Source organism: Dermatophagoides farinae, chromosome 6 (genome assembly GCF_024713945.1).
Source record: "Dermatophagoides farinae isolate YC_2012a chromosome 6, ASM2471394v1, whole genome shotgun sequence".
Classification (NCBI taxonomy): domain Eukaryota; kingdom Metazoa; phylum Arthropoda; class Arachnida; order Sarcoptiformes; family Pyroglyphidae; genus Dermatophagoides; species Dermatophagoides farinae.
The window spans coordinates 4,540,391-4,562,996 of record NC_134682.1 but is presented as its reverse complement, the minus strand read 5'-3'; the positions used below and the strand labels follow the sequence as shown (position 1 = coordinate 4,562,996).

Below are 22,606 nucleotides of genomic sequence, written 5' to 3'. Positions count from 1 at the left end.
ATCATCATTTCATTATTATTAATCATCGTAATCGAAAAAATTATCAGTAATCTCATCATCAAAATCAAAATCAAAAAAATTGTCGAGCCTATTTGTGTTTATTTATTGTTCAGTCGTAAAAAAAATGAATCGCGACATCTGTCGATTATTTTCGAGTATGGAGTTCATCACACAATCTTCAAAAAAAATTCGATTCGCGCGGCCATAATGGCTGGAGGGGATATAAGAGGGGGAAACCACACACACACTTACAATAGAAATGACATGAACAAAAAAGAAATGGCCACCCCATTTAAATCATCACTTTATACATATAATGTATGCAGAGGGAGTATGAACCACTGAATGTATATATGTGATATATACACCGAAAAAAATACATAGGTAGTATAAGATTTCATCACCCTCTTTATGTATGTGTTTGTAATGCATAATAATGGATGATTCATTTGATAAAAAATCTTGCACCCGCTTCGTTGGTCCTCCTCCTCAATTCTATTCATTCGCTCAATTTGTATTTTTTTTTTGGCTATTTTTATTTACATTTGGAATAGAGAAACAAAAATTACTAAAAAATTTGAGCGAAAAATATATATATTGGCGGCAACGAACTTTTCTTCTTCCATTTTTCTTCACTTTGATTCATCATCATCATCATCATCATGTAATAATATGGAAAATTCAAAACTCGAAGAAAATAGAAAGAAAGAAGGATTGGTCTGAATTACGTTCATTATTATATGGTAACAAAAATGGCGAATCTATGTATTGGGGAAAATGAACATGTATATGTACATGTTGTTTAATCCCAGCCCACATTATTTTATTTACCCGTACATTGACTACGACTACGATAGATAGATATGATGATTGCATTTTTTCAATTATGAGCGTGCTGCTTTATGGCCTTTTATATTATTTTTACAACCAACAACAATAGCGAAAAAAAAATGCTCAATAAAAAGCGCCACCATACTGATCGATTTGAAACTATTCCGCATATACCGACGCTCATCATCATCATCATCATCATCATTTTGGAAAGATTTTTTCAAGATTCATACATTAATACCACTACCAATATACTACTACTACTACATTAACCGAAAGTAATTATACTAGCTGCCGCTATTGTCACTAGAGTCGTTCGTTCATTCGTTCATTCGTTCGTTTTTTTTGCCGTCTTTCTTTCTTTATTTCTTCACTGTAAAAAAAAGCATTGTGTTCACACACCGTATTGCCGCTTGTTTCGTTCGATCATTCGTTTTTTTTTGTTTCGTTCGATTCTCCATCATCATCATCATTTCATTCGTTTGTTCGTCATCGTCAAGTTAACGTTTTTTTTTTGTAAAAATCGTTTGTTTTTCAACTTCGAAATTCTTTGTCGAAAAGAAATTCATTTTTTTTACCGAATCAAATTTTGATTTCAACACACACATCCATACAGCGAATCACATTTCAAACGTCGTTATATTCACTTCTACATTCATCACATCCATTTTCGCACTAGATCGACATTTTGTGTCGTCATAATTTTCTTTTCATCATCATCATCAAATCAATTTATTATTATTATATATCTAAATAACCAAATACCACAAATCACATCAAAAATGTCCGAATCAGAAGTTGTCAATACAAACAACAATAGTACCGATGAAATTGTCACCAAGGATCCAAAGAATGATTCCCTTAAACGAAAGGAGAATGAGGTATGGTCAAAAATAATTATCCATAATTGATATGATGACATGACATTTGTGTTGAGAGAGATGAAAACAAAAAAAAATGATAGCAAAATGACGCTCACGTTGTCACCAAATCGCGTCGACAACACAACAGCAAAAAAAATAAAACAATGGCCGCCATTACTTTTTTCAATCACCGGTTTTTTCTTTGAAAATACACCTTGATTTCGAATTGAATATATGCCTATATCTACAATCTTTGTGTTTTCTTTCTTTTTGTGTTCATTTTTTTCTGTCTCTCTCTCTCTAAAAGTTTTCTGAGGATTCCAATTCGGTTCTGGATTCCGTCAACGATGAAAGCAATCATAAGAAAGCTAAACATGAAAATGGCGCCGATGAAGAATCCAATGATGCAAATGATGCCGGTAAGTTTATTGAAATGTGTTTATTCATATACCCAATTCGATAATACTACACACACACACAAACAAACAATTCCATCATTTTTGTGAAAACATGCTGCCGGTACAGTGCACCTATTTTTTTTTGATTAATGGTGGTTCTATCTAATATTCGAATGTCATTTCGAAATTAATCGATAATGTCATTGCAAACATCGATTAATATGACCTCAATGGATAGCCATTGCTTGGTTGTCATCATTGTTTGACCAATCTAGGTCTGCTTTTTTTTTGCCGGTAATTCCGTTTACGTTCGCGTTCATATTGTTGGTTAGTCTTTGTTTCCCACCAACACCAACACCACCACCACACTCTTTTTAGTTAGCTAGCTTGTTTTTAGAATAGAAAAGCACACCATATACCATCATCATCATCAGCAACAACAACCAGCCAGCCAAGCCATCCATTTTTCTCAACCACACATAATACACACATAGTTGTCTTTTTTCATCGTCGTTGTTAGTCTCTTATACCAGAAACAAAAAAAAAATAAAGCTTGTTTTTGACATAGAACTATTTGCCATATTATATGAATCTATCGTTTTTTTCTTGCTTTATAACATTTTCCAAGCTTAGGTTATTTTTTCAGGGGCCATAGCCGAGCCAAAAAAAAAAGCACACCGTCGTTGTTGCGGCCAATCTGGCTGCCATCAAACCACCACTACTACATTCATACACACGCACACACAACGACCATTGTTAGCATCATTATTAATTCAAATCCAAAGTGGCGCTAGTATTTTTTTCGTGTTTTTTCGAATTTCATACGAAATCACGCATGTGTGGTACATTTTCTTTTTATTTGAAGCATTGTCATCATCATCCACTACTACAAAATAATTGAAACAGCGTGTACAATTCATTTTTTGTTTTCCGCGCGTGGTTTTCAATTTCTGCTTGCTTTGCTTCTTTCTTTAGCCTTTTGTTCATGGTCGTTGCCCATCACAGATAAAATGAAAAAGTTTCTAAAATCTCATTTGGTTCTACTACTACTACACATGGTAGTGGTGATTTGAAATGCCGATTACCTTATGTAAAAAACAGAATATGCATGCTAGGACCTTTTCCGTTTCCGAAAAATGAAAATTCAAAATTGATTTTTGGCGCCACTTTTTTTCCCATCCATTAGCTTGCTATTAATGCTATGTGTGTGTGCTACACAATACATAGACCAAGTTTCTTTATTTCATAATAATGAGCTACCAGAACTAAACATTATATGAACAACTAGATGAATGTTCAAAAACTAACGAAATCTTTTTTCTTTATTTTCTGTACATCAAATGTGCGCATCCCGTCATGGCAACCATCATTTTTGTGTGTTATGCTCATAAATGACGTATTTATTTGGAATCCGGAACCATCCACATTATTATTGATTAATTTCATCAATGATATAATCACATGACAACGCGCTATATTATATATAGGTGGCGATGTAGATGAAGAGGATGAAGAAGATGATGATGAAGTCGTTCCTGAAGATTATGCTGATGAAGATGAAGAAGAAGGTGATGGTGCCGATGAAGAAGACGATGATGATGATGAGGATGCATAAAAAAAAGAAAACAACGAAAAAAAATATGAATATGATAATGATAATGGAATTTGGATTTAAATTTGAATTTCAAGCAACAAAACATAACCACATTTTCTCTTTCTATAATTCTTAATCTTTCTTTATCTCTCTCTCACTCTCTTTCTCTCATCCAACCAATTTATTATAATTTGGGCTATTATTACTAAAAAAAAACCTGAAAAAAATCCAATTGATGATGACACCAAACAAACGATATACACACAAACAAAAAAAAACATGTGACATGATGTATCTCTCATTTTCATTCATCAATTTCATTCATTCATTTATTCTCTTACTATCTCTCTCTCTCTCACACACACATATAAACTCACTTTTTTTCGCCCATATAACATTTGACATTAAAACACCGGACACACACAATGAACATAACCGGAACAACAACATACCGGAAACAACAATGAACAGAAAACATGGTTCGTCATCTTCTTTATTCAAGTTTATTTTTTTTTCATTGTCATACACACAAAGACACAGACACAGAAAAAAAAGAAAACCATACCAAGATTAATAATTTTTGTTTCGTATCCCATTAATTTTTTCTTCATTTTTTTAAAAAAAAATTAACGTTTTCTCATTTATTTTTCAAACGAAAAACAAAAATTTCATTCTGTCCCTTCTTTTTTTTTTGTTTCGATTCGTTTAATATCAAATCTCAAGTAGTGCACCTGGATTTCATTCAAATGTCCACAACAACAACAGAAAAAAAGAATTTTTTTTTTGCATTCAGAAACCCAAAAACAAACTTGGTCATTCTTTTTTTTTTAATTCTGAATTTTTTTTTATTATATACATTCACATCAATCTTTTGACAGCAGAACACACAGAGACACACGTCTGAATTTTTCCTGAAACAAACAAACAAAAAAAATTAGAAAATGAATCTAAATTTTTTTTTCTTATTTTCTGACCATCTATATATTATAAATATAACAAAAATATATACAGAAAGAATTGAAAATCCATGTTCACAGATGACGTTACCGTAATAATAATAATCAATTACATAAAATAAAATCACAAACAAACAAACAAACTGATCTACAAGCATCATTAAAAAAAAAAATTTTAAAATTTTATCGTTATCAGTTTGATTCATTTCAAAAATCAATACACTAAAACAGTCCACCTGGCGGTGGTGGTGGTAGAATTGATTTGATTGAGAATATTCCTGCTGCTGTTCTTTTATTTATTTGGAAATAGCCAAACAACAACAACAACAACAATTGCAACTACAAACGGAAAACCAACCTTTTTATTTCCCTTTTTTAGATCAAATTACAACAAATTCACCACAAATACACATGAAAAAGAAACTGCAAGAATTTATGACAACAACAACAACAACAAAAATGCTATTCATTTATATGTTCATCTCATTTTTTTTTTAATTATTATGTAAATTATAATTTTTTTCCTTGATTCTTTATTTTTAAAAATTTAAATTAAAAAAAAATTTTCTTAATTTGAAATAATTTTGACATGTCATTTATGAATGGCTCACGGTTTGCTGGATTGTCATTCGAATTTCTGGTGTGTTCGCGCGACATTCCAATGATGATGATGACGATTATTGGTTGGTAGAAAACTTATTTCTTTCATCCAAGAAGAAGAAGAAGCAACATCCGATCATCATCTGGATAAACGTATTCAATACAAACATTGTTGATCAACTAGTTCGGTCGGTTATGTTTTTTTTTTTTTAGTTTGTATGGTTGATGATCTTTAATCATTTTTAACCATCATCATAGGGTTTAATAAGGGTTAAGGGTTTTTTTTATGTGAGTGTATAAAAGCGCGTTGGTAGACAGGTTGTTTTTGTAATAAAAGAATTTTGTCCAAACAAATAAATAGTTTTCAGTTTGTTGTTGAGGAGATTCATCAGATCATCATATTTGCAATTTTAGTTTCCTGGTAATGTTTTTTTTTTTGAAAATCACTGGCTACAAAAAAAAAACAAATTCTGTGTTAATTGGTTGGTTGTTGTTGTTGTTTTTTTTTTGTTTAAATAAATGGGCGGTGGCGACGTCGACGTTGGCGTTAGAACATTATTTGATGGACCACACCACATATACAGTAATACCTTGGTTACGTTCCAAAAATTTTGATCATAAAGCGAAACAACAACGCTAATCGAGGTATTACTACTGAATACTATATTCTGGATCATTTATATACATAGAAAAAAAACGATATATATGGAATCATTTTGGATCGAAACAAGACGACACGAGACGACTCATAAATGAGTTCCGTCTGAATGCCAATGGGGGAAAAAAATGATTCGATTCCAATGTTGAATGGCGTCCGTCTCCGTTTTTTTTTCTCTCTCTCTCTTGAATTCGAATCCAAACAAAAAAAAATCTCATTCAACCTAAATGATACTATTCGGGTAGATATCGTGCAATACTCTTTGGTGAAAGAGAATGCATCAACAACATCAAAAATTTTTTTTTTCGTTTTGTTGAAACATGAAAAACATTGCCTTTTCTTTCCTCTTGATTATCATGTAGAACAAAAAAAAAGGAAAAGAAAATGATAATGGATCCAAAATAGACAAAATTGTTTAAATTTGCTGCTACGGCTGCTGCAATCCACCACACGCCAACCAACGGCAACAACACAAGATATAGACATTTGTTTTATGCATCACCATAATGAAAATACATGCCCACACACACACACACCAAACCAAACCAAACCAACTATTTGTGAGCGAGGTCATTGCAGGTATTTTATACGACTATTTTCTCTATATATACAATATTTACCATTCATCATCATCATCATCGTTAGTTTTTGTTGTTGGTGGTTGTTATATATAGTTTTTTTTCGATGTAATGGACATAACAACAACAACAACAACAACGAAGACGACGACGACGACGACGTAAACAAAACAATTGTTGCAGTCAAGTTGATAAAGAAAACAAAAAAATTAATTTTTCTTTGTTTCTCTTTCCATTACTAATAATGTAAATGTGGATCATTTTAATCCTTTTTTTTTGTCTGATCCTCATTGACGATTAATTGATTAAAATTTTCAATGTTGATGATAATGATGATGATGATGGTAAGTTATTAATAAAAAAAACAATTTTCATTTTAATCATCTGATTTTGATTTACAACAGCAGCGACAAGTTTTCCAAACAAAATCGTCTCATTTGCAATAATATAATAATTTATAATTGATCATTTTCATAAATTGGCATTGAAGAAGAAGAAGAATTTATCGCTATGAATGAAACTAGAACAGAATAATAATTTTTTGGCAATATTCCCAAACCTCGAAGATTTTTTTTCCCAACAAATTTCAATTCATCACTCTTGATTCCGTCATTTTGTTGTTGTTTAATGATGATGACGACTATGGTGAAATAAAGGAAACGAACAAACAAACAAACAAACAAAAACATCACTCATCAAACAACAACGTAACCTGAAAAATCATTTATCCGTGTAGACCCACAAACACACACACACACACACACACACACACACACACAATCAAACAGTGGTGGTGGTGTGAATTTTTTTTTTCATTTTATTTATCGGAAAGATAAATTTCATTCAAGCAACGAAATTTATTTCTTGCCCCTCACTTCTAGCAAATCATCGGATATTGAACGACGACGACGTTGACGACGATATTCTGCGACATTTTTTTTCGCCTTTTTGCTAGTGTTTTTTTTTCTCAACTGTGATTTCGGTGCTATAGTAGAAGGAAAAAAAACGCTGTTTTTCAATATTGTTGGCCTTTCAAATATATTTAGGAGATTTTTTTTCAATTAGGAATTTATCCATCCACAATCAATTTAGTGAAAATATTTTCTTTTTTTTCAAAAAAATTTTGTTATCGAATGAAAATTGATGATCATTATGTCAACAACGGCAACGGCAGCCACAACGATAACAACAACAAACCATCATCATGGCCATGGTCACCATAATCATAATCACAATCATCGCCATCATCATCAACATCAACATAATAATGTGCAATCGCAACAACAACAACAATATTCTCGAAATGTGATTGAAAATGTAATTAAATCATTGGATCAATTAATATTGGCACAAAATGTTAAACAGGTGCTTGAACATAATCGACAGATTGCTAAATTATTACATCTAGATGATGATGATGATGATGATGAACGAAATCAGAATGATGATGATGATGATCATCATCATGATTCATATGGTTTGCAGAAATTTTTTCGTTTAAAAAATGCCTTAAATGTTAAAACAGTATCAAAATGGAATCGTGTTGCATCTATATTGAAAACATTGGATTCGAAAGCCAATCAAAAAGAATATTCATCAATTCGTTCAAATGTTCAGGGTCGAAAAATTTTAGTCATCGGTGGTGGTATATCCGGACTTCGTGTTTCCATAGAATTATTATTGCTTGGAGCCAAAGGTAATTTTTTTTATTTGGTGAATTAATGAATTTCATTTCAATCGATTTTTTTTTTGTTTGCAAATAACTAGTGCTTTGTGTGGAAAAACGTGATGAATTTACTCGAAATAATGTTATACATTTGTGGCCAAATGTCATCAATGATATGTGTACATTCGAAGCGAAACGTTTTTATGGAAAATTCTGTGTCGGTTCCATTGATCATATATCCATTCGACAGCTACAATTAATCTTGTTGAAAATAGCCATTATTTATGGATTAAATTTCTATACAAATACAACATTTTCGGAAATTTGTCCACGTATTATTGAACCAAGATTTGGTCGATGTTCACAATCAACATGTGATTGTTGTTGTCATCAACATGGTTTTGGTCGTCGAGGATCCTATGCACATTTTTCACATACATCTGTACAGGATCAAGCTTCACATTCGGCTGCCAATTATTTGAATCGACAATCATTCGATGTAATCATCGGTTGTGATGGCCGACGACATACATTTAGTCGTTATTTTCGCCGTAATAATCGTCGTGGAAAATTGGCCATTGGATTAACGGCAAATTTCATCAATCATCGTACAGAAGAAGAGGTTCAATCCGAAGAGATAAGCGGTACAAGCCGTATATATCAACAACAATGGTTCCAAAATCTACAGGATGAAACTGGAATTGAATTGGAAAATCTTGTCTATTATCGTGATAATACACATTATTTTGTTATGACAGCAACAAAAGCATCATTACTGTTACGTGGTGTTCTCAAAATCGATCATAGTGATTCTCATCAACTTTTATCGATGAATAATAGTAAGTTTTTTTTTACTGGAAATTTTCTCAATTTAATTTTCATTCTGTTTTATCCAAATAAATATAGTTGATACACAAAAATTAATGCGTTATAGTAAAGATGCGGCTGAATGGTCATCAAAACTTCGACGATTAGAATTTGCACGTAATTCAAATAATATGCCTGATGTTGCATTATTCGATTTTACATCCATGTACTCAGCAACGAATGCATCATGTGCAAAAAAAATTCATCTTCATTGTTGTGATACACCTGTTGTTATGAATGACAAGGAAAATTCTCGTTATATGTTATTATTATTATGCGGTGATTCATTACTAGAACCGGTAATTATATTTATCAAATCAAACTATCAATCAAATTAACTGATTAATTGATCATTTTAGTTTTGGCCAACTGGTAGTGGTGCTGGTCGTGGATTCTTATCGGCATTGGATGCTGCATGGACTGTTGCACAATGGTTTTCAAATGTTGATGATAGTTATCCAATTGATTCAATGCTCAATGTAATTAGTAAACGTGAATATGTCTATAGGTAAGTGATAAAATGTGTCTTGTGGCTTGTTTTTTTTTATAAAAATTTTTTAAATTTTAGATTATTAGCACAAACTAGTCCCGAGAATACAACAAGTAAAAATTTCACTATTGATCCACAATCACGTTATAAAACATTAAATATTCTCAAAAATGATACATTAAAAGAGATGAAAGATCAAGTTCGTCATCTAATCATTGATAAACCAGATATTGACATGAAAATCTATCGTATTAGTAATGAAGCAAAACGTGCACGTCGTGCTACCGTCGGTATTGATCCAAATGATATATTGAAAGCAAAAAATTTACCAGTCGATACAAGTAAATTGGATGAATTTGTTGTTCAAACATCAAATCATCACCATCATCTAATGGAATATCAACGTAATCATCCTATCCTATATTCAGTGCCTTCATCTGATGCATTAAATAATAATAATAAAAATTATAATCGACAACCTCGACAACACTGTGATAATAATCAATCAATCGATATTCAAAGTGGTAGTCGTTCACCGATTGAAGTTGTGCAATTTCTTCCACGAAATCATTCGAATACAACTGTCACAACAGCAGCAACAAACATTAAACAGAATAATTTACCAAGACATTTAGATGTACAACCAAGAAATGATCGATTAATGTCAAATATGGCTAAAAAGAATCATCATGCACGTAATCATTTTTTTCATGATGAACAACAACGTTCAAATTGTTCAACATCATCATTGTCATCGATTTCATCACATCACTCTCGACATGATTGGCCATCGTCATTAAATCATAGAAATAATGATGGTGGCGATGATGATGACCAAATCTCTAGTCATGAATTAAAAGTCAACAATAATCGTAGTAAATACCATAAACATAGTGGTCATCATCATCATCATCATGATGAATCAGCTGGATATGATAAAGAAAATTGTCCAATTCCAAATTTTAAACAAATGTTTCTTCTCGATGATTATGTTGACGATGATGATGATGATGATGATGGTAATCCCGAATGTTCCACACGAAATTATCCACAATCTAAATCAAAATCAACATCATCAGTGAAAAATCGTATAAATTCAATATCACAGCCACAAAGTATGTTTGGACAATTGATTGATTCACGTCGTAGTTTGCATGATTTTGAAAAATCACTTTCAAGAAAACCGGTAAAAAAATCATCCGATATTATGGAAAAGGCACAATTTTTGGAACAAAAATTTGAAGAACATAATCGTTCATATGTACCGAATTTGAATCGTGTTGGTCGTATTGAAGAAGATGATTGGAATGTTAAAATATGGAATGATTCGAATCTATTTGGTAACTGCTGTTTCTTTTCTCCTTCCATTAATTGATTATTGATTTTAGTAGGACATTCAATTTTTGCTTTACTTAATTATTTTATCTTTTCATATCCATTCGTATTTGTTTTTTTTATTTTGTTTTGATTCTAGCACCAAAAGTAGATAAATCCGGTCGACCATATGTAGGTGAAAATAGCCGTGATCTTTTGCAATCTAGAATTGCACAATTGAATAATAATTTTGAATATAATCGTCCAATGGTACCGAAAAGATTTCTATCGACAACGATGACAACGACTACTGCAAACAGTGGGAAAAATAATGATTATGTTAATATGTTATCGAATGAAGTTTGTCAGAAATTAAATTCTGCAACAAGTGCTAACAGTAGTGTTATGCAACAATCGAACATTATTGAAACGACAACTGGACAAACATCATCATGTCCATTTGGAGATGCTACAGATTCGGTGAAGATTAGTAGTGCATTTCGTGATCCGTCTACTGCTACTGCCAATATTCGAAAGATGCCCGGTTCTGATCTATTAAAACCAATTGGTGATTGTCGTCGATGTTCAAAAACATTGATAGCAAATGATCGTGTTACCATTTTAGGTAGAAATTTTCATAGGTATTCATTCATTCATTCATTCTGTTATATTCGACATTGTAATTGTTTTTTTCCCATTTTCCATCATAGAAATTGTCTCACCTGTAAAATTTGTAACGTTAGTCTTAGACATGATGAACTTATGGCTTCTATCGATGATTTTATTTGTAAAATTTGTTCAAAAATTCGATCTCGTCAAATCGTAGATGATGGTAGCTTCAATTCGAATATTATGACCACAAGTAGTAGTGGTGTTGGTTCTATTTTTGGTTCATCAGTGATTGATAGTAAAAGTGTATCTCAAACACCGCTTAGTTCATCATTGAATCTATCATTGATGGAAGCAAAGAAAAATTTCTTGGAAAATGCTCAACAAATTGATCTACGTGAACGTGCTGAATTTGAACTTGTCATTAATGATATTAATGATGATGATGTTGTAACCGATTCGAATGTAAATGAACCTGCTGATGATGATGATGATGATGATGACTATTTCGATGGAGAAGATAATGATGACGTTGATGATGAATTCTGTGTTGAAAATGATGATGACAATGATGATGATAATCAAGTTGATGAAACAGATGAATTGAATCTAATACAAAATGATGATAATAATGAACAACAACAACAACGACAACAATCATCTGATTTATCAGAAAGTTCAGATATTCATTGTTCAAGTGATAATTATACAGATGATGAACAATCTTCGGATTCATCGTCACCAAAACGACAATCATCATCATCAATGAAAACAGTTCCATTACCCAAATCATCATCATCATCACCATCATCGTCGTCGTCGTCGTCATCTTCATCATCGAATGATAATAGTTCGCAAACAACAGCTAGCCACAAAGACATTATTGTTGATAATAATAATGTCGATGATTTTGGATCCGGATTTACGGTAATATTTATTACAATAATGTTATTATTGCTTATCGTTTGGCTGATCGATTATTATGGCTTTATTTTCTATTTGGATTTTCTTTTTTCCATTATTTTTGGCTTTTACTAATGACCCCCGAATCCTTTTATTTAACCAAAAAAAAAAAATTAATATATTTAGAGCTTGATTGGTACAACAACAACAAATACTCCAACAACCGTTACGAATGATTCATCATCCATATCCATTATGACTAATGAAATTAATAATGCCGGTGAAGGTTGTGTCGAAATGATCTCGTCATCAACAAATTCCAAAAATTCTAACAATTCCACATCATCATCATCATCATCATCAACATCTGATCCATTAGCTGCTTTACCATTGCTTCATGAATCTACCAATGCTTATTATGATTCAGAAGCTTCAATTAACATTGTTGATGATTATAATAATGATGATGATAAAAAGAAATCATCATCACCGACAACAACGGCAGAATTGATTTCTGAATCAATTGCAAAGTCAAATCTAGAGACTAGTTGCCAATTTGCCGATGACGATGATGATAACCGGCCAATAAGGAAATCATCATCATCATCATCAACATCATCTATGAAACTTCACTTACCCATTATTCGATCTGCTGCTGTTGCTTCTTCACCACAATTTAATCAATCACAAAACCAAAGAATCGATAATAATAATAAATCACCAGAAATGAAAAAAGATTTATTGATTTTTAATTTTAATAGAAAAAAAGAACCACCGATAACAGCAGCAACCATCACCACCGATTCTGTCAGGACAGAAGGACAACAACAGCAACAAGACATGAAAACAATGGCCAAAACGATGTTGATTCGTGATGATAATAGCGGCAGCAGCAACAACAAAATCAATAAAAATAAATTTCATGGTTTTCAATCTTCAACATCGAAAATTATGCCCAGAAATCATCATCATGATAATCATTTGAGAAAAAACATCAATACTGGAAATGGAACCGTCGTCGGTAGTGGTGGTACACAAATCAAATCAACGACAACAACAACAACAACAACAAAACCATCGAATATACCAACATATCGTTATGCTGGTCATTTTACCGAAAAATTTTATCGTTCACAATCACAGCCAAGTTTATTGTTACAAATGGATCAAATTGGCAATAAATTGAAAATGAAACGAAATGATTCACCAATTACTACGATCTTGGATACCACCGCTAATAATATTGGTTCGACAAAATTATCATCATCATCATCGATTCCAACAGCAACTTTGGCAACAAAATCATCATCACGATCATCAAGTAAATCACAAATGGATCTATTACCATTTGTTGATGGATCACCACCGAAAAATGATGATGGACCAACAACAAAGTGTACACCGAAAACTAATTTTAACAATAACCGAACCACCACCAACAACAACAACACCAATAATCATCTTGTTGAACCGATAAATTCAAATACTATAAAGCCACTTACTCAGGCTCCATTTGCTCGTATTGATGATGTTTGATTGATTGATTTTTTTTTATCTTTTACATTCTAATCACTGATGATTCACGCGGGATGTGATGGTGATAATTCTGTCTGTTTTTTTTCACAACTTTATTCAAATCAATCAATTTTATCTATTTTACAATACTTTTATTTTAACGTTTTTTCTTTGCTTGATTAATATTGTTCTTCCAATTTTTACAAATATGAAAACAAAAATGATAATAATAAAAACATTCACATCATCATTTGCTGTTCAAAATTAATTTTGAAACAAAAATAAAAACAGCGCCATCTACACACCAGTTGGGTTATTAATTTGATTTTTTTTTTAATAAAAAGCGCGCATTGTATTTGTATACAACGCCTATTTATATATATATCAAAGTGTCTGATGTCTGGACAAATGGATGGATATGTGTATGTACCAGTATACTATAATTTGGTTCAAACCAAATTTAAATGGATCCAATCCAGGATGGTGTTGATGTTGGTGTTGGTGGTAGTAGTGTAAAGTTGTAATAAAATTTTTTTTTTTTTTTTTTGGTTGTACCGTTATATGGTTGCCATGACTGCTGATGTATGGTGGTGTGTGTGCAGTGTATCCAGGGCGACGACGACTACCACACATACACACACACACACACACACAACACCAGGAAAATGTATACAAATCGATCGTTTGTGCGTGTGTGTGTTTTACTTTTTTTGATGAAATTTTTTTTTTTTTTTTTTTTTTGGTCGATCTGTTTATATCACATCACAAGGCACGTTTTGTATTATCCATCCAATGTATTAGGAGCAAATGGAAAAAAATGGCGTATCATTCAAATGAATTGTGGTGGGAGGAGGGTGGTGAGCAACGAAACAACAAAAAAAAAAAATGAGGAGAAGGATGAGGATAATGTATTTTTGTTGTTGTTGTTGTTGTTGTTGTTATTAGATGAAAAGATTCTGCTCATCATCATCCTGGTTTAGCTATATAAAATTTTTTTTTTATGTTTTTGTTTTCGACTCATTTCATTTTTAACCAAAAATAATCTTCCTCCCTCCCTCTCTCTCTTCCTCTTTTTTTTCGTGTAAATGACACACACACACACCATCGACATCGACATCGACATCGATCGAACGACCGACATTAAAAAAAAAAATTGAGCCAAAATTCGGTGGCGCTACAATCGCCATTATTATTCTATTCGATTCTTGTATATTGTATTGGAATAAAGCTAGCAAACTAAATGATATTTCAAAAATGTAAATCATCATCATCGTGATGGTCGTTGTCGTTGTCGTCGTCGTCATCGTCTTATATATTACAATGAAAAATCATCAGCAACAAAAGCCAACAGCACCAACCAGAGGCCAGGAATGAACAAGAAAAAAAAATTATACAGCAGTTAACTGTGTATAATAACATTTAATCATCATCATCTTGCCCCCAAACAAACACCACATTTGAATTATATATATGTGTGTGTCCAATTCAGCAACAAAAAAAAAAACACCAAGAAACAAAAAAAAAACCATCATCATCTATATATATTGGCCACTGTTGTTATTATTATTTTGTTTTTTGATGTTTCTTTACTATATTTTTTTTCATGGTTTCTCTTTCTCTCTTTCTCTCTCTATATATATGTGTGTGTATGTGTGACTATATGATGGTTGATGATGATAATCATATAATGTTTCGATGTTCAACAACAACAACAACGACAACGACGACGACGACGAATGATTCAGAAAAAAATAACAAAGAATAATTCACCAACAACATATCATTGAAATCCAATGTGGTAGAATATAGTTTGTTTAGTTTCTATATCTTTTTATCGTGTCAGTGTGTGTGTGTATGATGATGATGATATGGGGTATATATCAAATATAGAGAAAAAAAAACTCTACCAATTTTGATTATTATATAAGATGATGATGATCGTCGTTTCTATGGCAATAAGTTTATGGTTGATAATAGGAAAAACAAAATACTAGAAGAAGAAGAAGAAGAAAAAAAAAATTTTTTCAAACATTTTTTTTTCATCCAGTCCTGTATTCTATATCAAATCGCATCACCATCATCATCACCATCATCATTGGTGATATATATATTGGGATTATATTCAAGTTATCTATCTATATATATAAAAATTATTTTATTATTATACACCACACACACGCCTACCTACTTCGTTTCATCAAACCGCCTACAAATCTGATATATCTGATTGTGGTTGTATGGTAAATAGTGTAGTGGTGTGTGTGTGTGTATGTATTTGTTGTGTGTGTCATATTTTACCGCCATTTGTTGATAATGGTGATATATGATTATCATTATCATCATCATCAATGATTATCAACAACAATCAACAAAATAAACCATTGAATGGGTTAATGACCACCAATCGATTTATTCATTTTTTTTTTTTTTTGATCATCAATTAGACAGAAAAAAAACCAAGAATATTCAAATGGCTACATTTGAAAGAAAATGTAAACCAACAACAAAACTTGATAATAGGTAGTGTATATTTTACCGTAAAAAAACCGCCAGAATTTATGATTTGTAATACAATATATAATCCCAATTCTGTATTCTGTATATATCATGATCAATGTTTTTTTTTGTCGTGGCTGAGTGGAAAGGTTGATTCGACCACATATTACACATCAAATCACAACAATTATTATTACTACCACCAGAATAAGAATTTCATGTCCGAGTATTCATTTTTCACTTACAATACAGTTATATATGATGTCTATATATATATATGTGTGTGTGTGTGTTTTATGATGAGAAAAAAAAACTCAACCATTGTAACCGAATAATAAGAATGACAACGATAACAACATAAAACTATACAAAAGGACAACCACTATAGAGAGGTCGGTCGTCTTTTTTGTTGTTGTTGTTGTTGTTGTCGATTACACCATGAATGATCCATTTATCGAATAATAATAATGAACAAAAAGTATCTTTACAAATTCAATATAGAATTTTTTTTTTTTTGGTTATTATTACAAATTCTGTATGTTTCTATATTCTATATTCTATCGTCGAAATAAAAAAAACCACCTTCAAGAAACAAAACAAAATTATATATTGAATCTGTGAACAACGAAAAAAAAGAATTTTTTTCCACTGTGAATGAATGAATGAATGAATGGAAGAATTATATATTGGATCAAATCACCAAAAAAAAAATATTATCATCCACTAAATGATTATATATACAAGTCGAAATTCTTTGAAAATTTGTATGATTATTTGTTGTTGTTGTTATCGTTGCAATGAATATATATTCTTGGTGTGTGTGTGTGTGTGTCTGATCCATTTGGTTGAAATATAAACCATATAGATATATGAATGATGATGATGATATATACCGAAAAGAAAAAAATTTTCTTTTTCTATATTCTTTTTTCTCGTTGTTGGCCACAAAAAAAAGTGTTATATATTCATTCATTCATTGATGATAATCAAACCAAAGTCGATGAACTTTGAATTGACTATTAACCATGAGAGAGAGAGAGAGAGGGAAAAGATCGAAATAGTTATAGTTATTATTGTTGTTGTTCTTTATTATTTTTCTTTCACTCATCATCACTCGTCATCATCATCATCATCATATAGTTTATGATGATCAACATACAGACACACATATAACCGATGACGAAGACGAAGACAACAAAATAACAACAACGACGACCAAAAAAAAACCATCATCATCATCATCATCATCAAAATAATAATATATAGATGTATAGCCTATGACAACAAGTGGTTGAATTGCAAAGAATTGAATGAATATGATTTTTTTTCTGTAGAAAAAATTTTATATATAATTCTCATACATTCTATATAGAAGAATTCAAATAACTTGCACGTGTGTTTGTATGTTTGTGTGTGTGTGTGTGTAATTGTTGACCGTTTGATCAACACATGTAAACACGTGCAAGTTATTTGAATTTTTTTTTCTTAAATTTTTATTTGTTTATTTCAGCTAATCATCAGAAAAATCAACAACAAATCATTCAATTCAACAACAATTGATCATTGTGCAATAATTTAATTTAACAATTTTTTTTTCTTCTAATGAAGCAAAAAAAATTCCGAATTGTTTCGAATACAGAATAATAAATAAAATAATGCAATCATTAAATAATTCACAATTAATTAGTACGGCTGGTGGTACCGTTACAATTATACCAGCCGGAACTGTTACCGGTACCGGTGGTGGAATTACTGGTCATCCAATTACTGTACAAGCGACAAATCAACATGGCCATCCACATCATCATCATCATCATCATCATCTAGGTCAACCGACAAATATACAATTGATAATAGCAACAAAATCATTACCACAAGCAATGCCTGTTGCTACAGCAACACCGGTAGCTGTAAAACAAGATGTCATCTCTATACCGGTATCAGTATCGACACCACAAATGGTTAAACAAGAGGTTATTACATTACCGGTAATGGCATCAACATCACAAATGGCCTGTTCAACAGCGGGTACCACTTGTATGTTGGTAGCACCATCAGCAATCAATACGGTTGTTAATAATATTCAACATGCCACCAATCAAACACATCAACAACAACAACAACCAAACAATGACCAATCTTAGTAATTCCAATCAATTAAATCAACATCAAACAGCAACGGCCATAATAACAACTGCACCAATTCAACAACAACAACAACAACATCAACAACAATTATCGCAACAACCTCAACAACAACAACAACAACAACAACTTCAACTTCATACGCAAACGCTTAATCATACGAATGTGATAACTACAAATAATAATAATACCATTATGGTAACTGGACAAACACCTGGTTTAGATTTACTTGCTTGTCTTGAATGTGGTAAACATTTTGTATCGGTTGCTAAGCTGAAATCACATGAAAAAACACATTCAAAATCACGGCCATTTAAATGTATTGATTGCAATAAATCATTTACAGGTAATTGATTGATTTTTTTTGTTTTTTTTTTGAAAAGAAAAAAATTTAATAATTTTTTTTTCCAATTCAAATCACCATCATTAGTTCGATATTCATTGATATGTCATACACGAACACACACACGTGAACGTCCATATCAGGTATGTGTGTTTGTTTTTCGGCATTAAAATTCTGGTTTCAAATTTCATTTTTTTTCACAGTGTTCACAATGTGGATCTCGTTTTACACAGGCATCAAGCCTAAAAACACATCAAATTTATAAACATACGAAAAATTTTCCATATGCATGTAAACAATGTGATCGAGGTTTCATATCACCAGGACAACGACATGAACATGTTGTACGTACACATCTTAAACTTTCAAGTTCCAGTGGTTCTCGATCAACGAAATGTTCTAAATCTAAATCATCATCGAATAAAACATCGAAATCAAAACAACAGCAGCAACAATCTAAATTGATCAATCATACGATAACGAATACGACAATGAATAATAATAATAATAATGGTACAATGACAAATCAGAATAATGGTACAACATTAGTAACGACGGCAACAACAACAGCAACAGTTTCGACGGCTGTAGCGGAAACAATATCAACACCAATAACGACAACAACAATGGTGGAAATAGCCACAGGAAATGATGGTCAAATTGTACAACAAATCAATGATGTTGATGATGATGACGACGACGATGATGATGATGATGATGATGAGGATGTTGTTGAAAATGTACATGGTACAATTGTTACAACAACAACACCGGTTACATCGGCTAATACAGTAACATTAGTAAATGCAACGATTTTACAACCGGATGATGCAAACAATAATGGCCAACATCATCATCAGGTTCATTCATCAACATCCGGTACCACAACAATTGATACTGATCAATTACCACCCGGTTCAACAATAACATTAGCCATACAGACGATTGCTGCACCTGATTCAGATGATTCACTTGGACCATCAATGTCATCGGCTGCATGTCAAACGGCATTATCTTTACCTCCATTACTCTAGTCTTTGATTTTTTATTTCTTGATTCAATAATAATACACCACCCACGAATACGAATCCAATTTACACCGATTAATCACAATATGATGATATCCATACAAAATGACCATAATTAGCCATCAATTTGAAAGACGACAACAATATGCTACTTAATTTTTACCATATACACACACACAAACCCTTATTATTATTCTATCATTATCTCATCATTATTATCTAAGTCATCATCAAATGTTTCAGCGAAAGAAAAAAAAATGAAACATCAAGTATTCCCGCCGCCTGGCCATGATTATCATCATCATAAATTAGACACATTAAATATTCGCTGCATCACAGCCAACAAATTAATTTACTTAACCCTCTCCCCCCTTTACTTGACGATTTTTTTCATCATTTTCAAACCGCCGATTTTATTCGATTCTTTTTTTGTTTCCAGAATTTTCTCTTGTCAGCAAAAAAAAAAGTATTTTTCATTCATTGCATTTCATCATCATCATTCTTCATTCTCTCGATTGACGCAATTTTTATTCATTCATTTATTCTATAGGCAATCAATCAATATTAACCAAAAAAAAAAAAAACAACATCATACATACACCACACAAAAATTATATTCCAATTTTTTTTTTGTTTTTTGTTTGTAAATAATCGATTGTGTTTTGTTTATCATCGCCCATCACCACCATCATCGAATTCGAACATTTCCATCATTTGTATTCTGTTTGTTTGTTTGTTTGTTTGTTTGTGTTGTGTTGTAATTTTTCAATTTTATTTTTAATTTTATTTATTTTTTTGTGTAAATTTTTTTTTTATTTATGAATTTTATATCAAAAATTGATTTTTTTGTTTTTTGTTCGTTTGATGCTGATTTTGTTGTTGTTTTTTTTTGTTTCTGATTGAATCGAACATATTTTTTTTCTTTCTACCTACAATGTGTGAATTTTGTTTTCCATTTCATTTCAATTTTTTTTTTGTTTCGTTTTTTTTTCATTATGTGATTGATTGATTGATTGATTTATTGATTCTTATCTTTTTGAATGTAGACAGACAGACAGACAGACACACACACACAAACACTTGGTTACGTGCAACGTATCAAAAATTCATTTCCCTCCCACATCTCATCATCATCATCATGTTCATCATATTTATTTCGATTCTCTTTATATTATATAATAATTAAATGAATGAATTTTCAATCTATCATCTTCAAATATTTCTTTAGGAAAAATCCAATTTAATCCTTTTTTTCGAAAAAAAAATTCATGAATGATTGAAAAATATCATTTATGTATCAGATTTCAATTTAGATTCGTTCATCATTTTCAATCTTAAAATACACACATTTATTTATGATTGAAAGTGAAAGGCAGAACAGAAAAGGAGTGTGTAACCGATTAGTAATAAAAATAAAAAAATAACAAAAAGATTAAAAGTGAAAAAAAACCAATCGACGAAAGAAATGGACATCATCATCAAATCATGGCCTCGAGGTGATCGATTCTTGAAGAACAACCAAAAAAAAAAACTCATCAAACAACAACAACGACGACGACGAAGACGATAAAGAAAACAAAAAGCGATAGGGTTGAAAGTCCTCTATTCTAATGATGATAATGATGATTTTATGTTTTTTTTTACTTGTCAGTACAAAATGAAATTCAAATCCGGTGATCAATCAAATCAGGTTTTTCATTTTGAATTTGTTGGACAAATTATTTTTATTATTATCATGATAACCATACAGACATAATGCTAATTATGAACATCGTGCCTCTATAGAATTGCTTTTGATTTGTTTCCATGTTTTTTTTTATGAATTGAAAATTGAATTCATGATGCCTATCTTAATTGAAAAATTGGTGACATAAACAGCAAAAAGCAAACGAAAGCGAACGATATGCGATATTGTTGTGTTTTTGAAGCAAAAAAAAAAAAAGAAATCATAATTGAAATGAACCGAAAATTTTTTTTTCCTTTTTGGAATCATTATTCACCGATTGGGGGGATTTTTTTTTCGTCCTGATCCAATCTGTCACACACACACACACAAACATTTGTATCATTTGTCACATATATCATATTTCGACGAATAAATGATTGACATCGTCATCATCATCAAAAAAAAAATCATATCATTCAATGACATAGATCAAATTCGAATGATTAGCACTTTGTTGTTGTCGTTGTTGTTCTATGTATGAATGTATGTAACACACATACACAAAGGACGTTCGATTTTTTGTTTGTATGTTTGTTTGGATATATGATGATTTGTAACAAGGTTAATGTTCCTAATCAACAAATTCAGTCAACATGACGTTGATATGATCTAAGAATGATTGATCCATCAAAAAAAAAAAAAAAAAAAAAAAAAAAAAAATTATAATTTATATTGGTGTGTTTAGCAAAAAAAATACGAATGTTTTCAAATATTGATGATAATGAAATGAAAAAATGAACCATATCGAAAGATAATGATGGGCAATTATTATGATGATGATGCACAATAAACATACGTCTTATATGGATTATCCGTTATCGCAAATGTTCGATCAGAATTTTGGTTTCGTTTGTTTGTTTGTATTTTTTTTTTTTTACTGCCATCATCATATATGATGAAGCCCTTGAAATATTTTTTTTTTAATTACTCCCAATTCATGATCATTGTAATGAAAATGTAATTACCATCATCATGTGGCATGTGTGTGTGTGTGTGTGTGTGTGTGTGTGTGTGTGTGTGTGTGTG

General features: G+C 31.3%; 3 protein-coding genes across 5 annotated transcripts; all 3 read left to right on the top strand.

Annotated features, from left to right (window-relative positions):
- The first annotated feature begins 1,135 nt into the window (after positions 1–1,135).
- On the top strand, positions 1,136–5,221 carry LOC124494346 (uncharacterized). Its single transcript, XM_047057520.2, has 3 exons — positions 1,136–1,712; positions 2,002–2,113; positions 3,580–5,221. The coding sequence occupies exons 1-3, from the start codon at positions 1,614–1,616 to the stop codon at positions 3,705–3,707; spliced, it is 339 nt and encodes a 112-aa protein (XP_046913476.1). The 5' UTR covers positions 1,136–1,613; the 3' UTR covers positions 3,708–5,221.
- Positions 5,222–5,276: 55 nt separating this feature from the next.
- Mical (Molecule interacting with CasL) lies at positions 5,277–14,089 on the top strand. Of its 3 annotated transcripts, none has more exons than XM_075731961.1 (9): positions 5,277–6,479; positions 6,883–8,174; positions 8,246–8,983; positions 9,051–9,310; positions 9,371–9,519; positions 9,580–10,841; positions 10,976–11,456; positions 11,526–12,351; positions 12,514–14,089. In XM_075731961.1, the coding sequence occupies exons 2-9, from the start codon at positions 7,622–7,624 to the stop codon at positions 13,861–13,863; spliced, it is 5,619 nt and encodes a 1,872-aa protein (XP_075588076.1). In that variant the 5' UTR covers positions 5,277–6,479; positions 6,883–7,621; the 3' UTR covers positions 13,864–14,089. The 3 variants fall into 3 exon arrangements, with proteins under 3 accessions (XP_075588076.1, XP_075588077.1, XP_075588075.1); XM_075731962.1 differs by having other exon boundaries at positions 6,479–6,822; positions 13,089–14,089; XM_075731960.1 differs by having other exon boundaries at positions 6,479–6,822.
- A 2,644-nt stretch (positions 14,090–16,733) lies between these two features.
- Positions 16,734–21,060, top strand: LOC124493268 (uncharacterized). The gene is given in 5 exon segments (XM_075731982.1): positions 16,734–17,102; positions 17,849–18,449; positions 18,451–18,829; positions 18,914–18,969; positions 19,030–21,060. Coding segments are annotated over 4 exon segments (1,722 nt in total). The 5' UTR covers positions 16,734–17,102; positions 17,849–17,993; the 3' UTR covers positions 19,861–21,060.
- The last annotated feature ends 1,546 nt before the right edge of the window (positions 21,061–22,606 follow it).

What these genes read in the sequence shown, in the direction of transcription:
- LOC124494346 (XM_047057520.2), top strand. Translation starts at nt 1,614, where the DNA reads ATGTCCGAATCAGAAGTTGTCAATACAAACAACAATAGTACCGATGAA. An exon ending in TTAAACGAAAGGAGAATGAG is followed by an intron (nt 1,713 to 2,001) that starts GTATGGTCAAAA and finishes TCTCTCTAAAAG; the next exon opens with TTTTCTGAGGATTCCAATTC. An exon ending in CAATGATGCAAATGATGCCG is followed by an intron (nt 2,114 to 3,579) that starts GTAAGTTTATTG and finishes TATTATATATAG; the next exon opens with GTGGCGATGTAGATGAAGAG.
- Mical (XM_075731961.1), top strand. Translation starts at nt 7,622, where the DNA reads ATGATCATTATGTCAACAACGGCAACGGCAGCCACAACGATAACAACA. An exon ending in ATTATTGCTTGGAGCCAAAG is followed by an intron (nt 8,175 to 8,245) that starts GTAATTTTTTTT and finishes GCAAATAACTAG; the next exon opens with TGCTTTGTGTGGAAAAACGT. An exon ending in GTGATTCATTACTAGAACCG is followed by an intron (nt 9,311 to 9,370) that starts GTAATTATATTT and finishes TGATCATTTTAG; the next exon opens with TTTTGGCCAACTGGTAGTGG.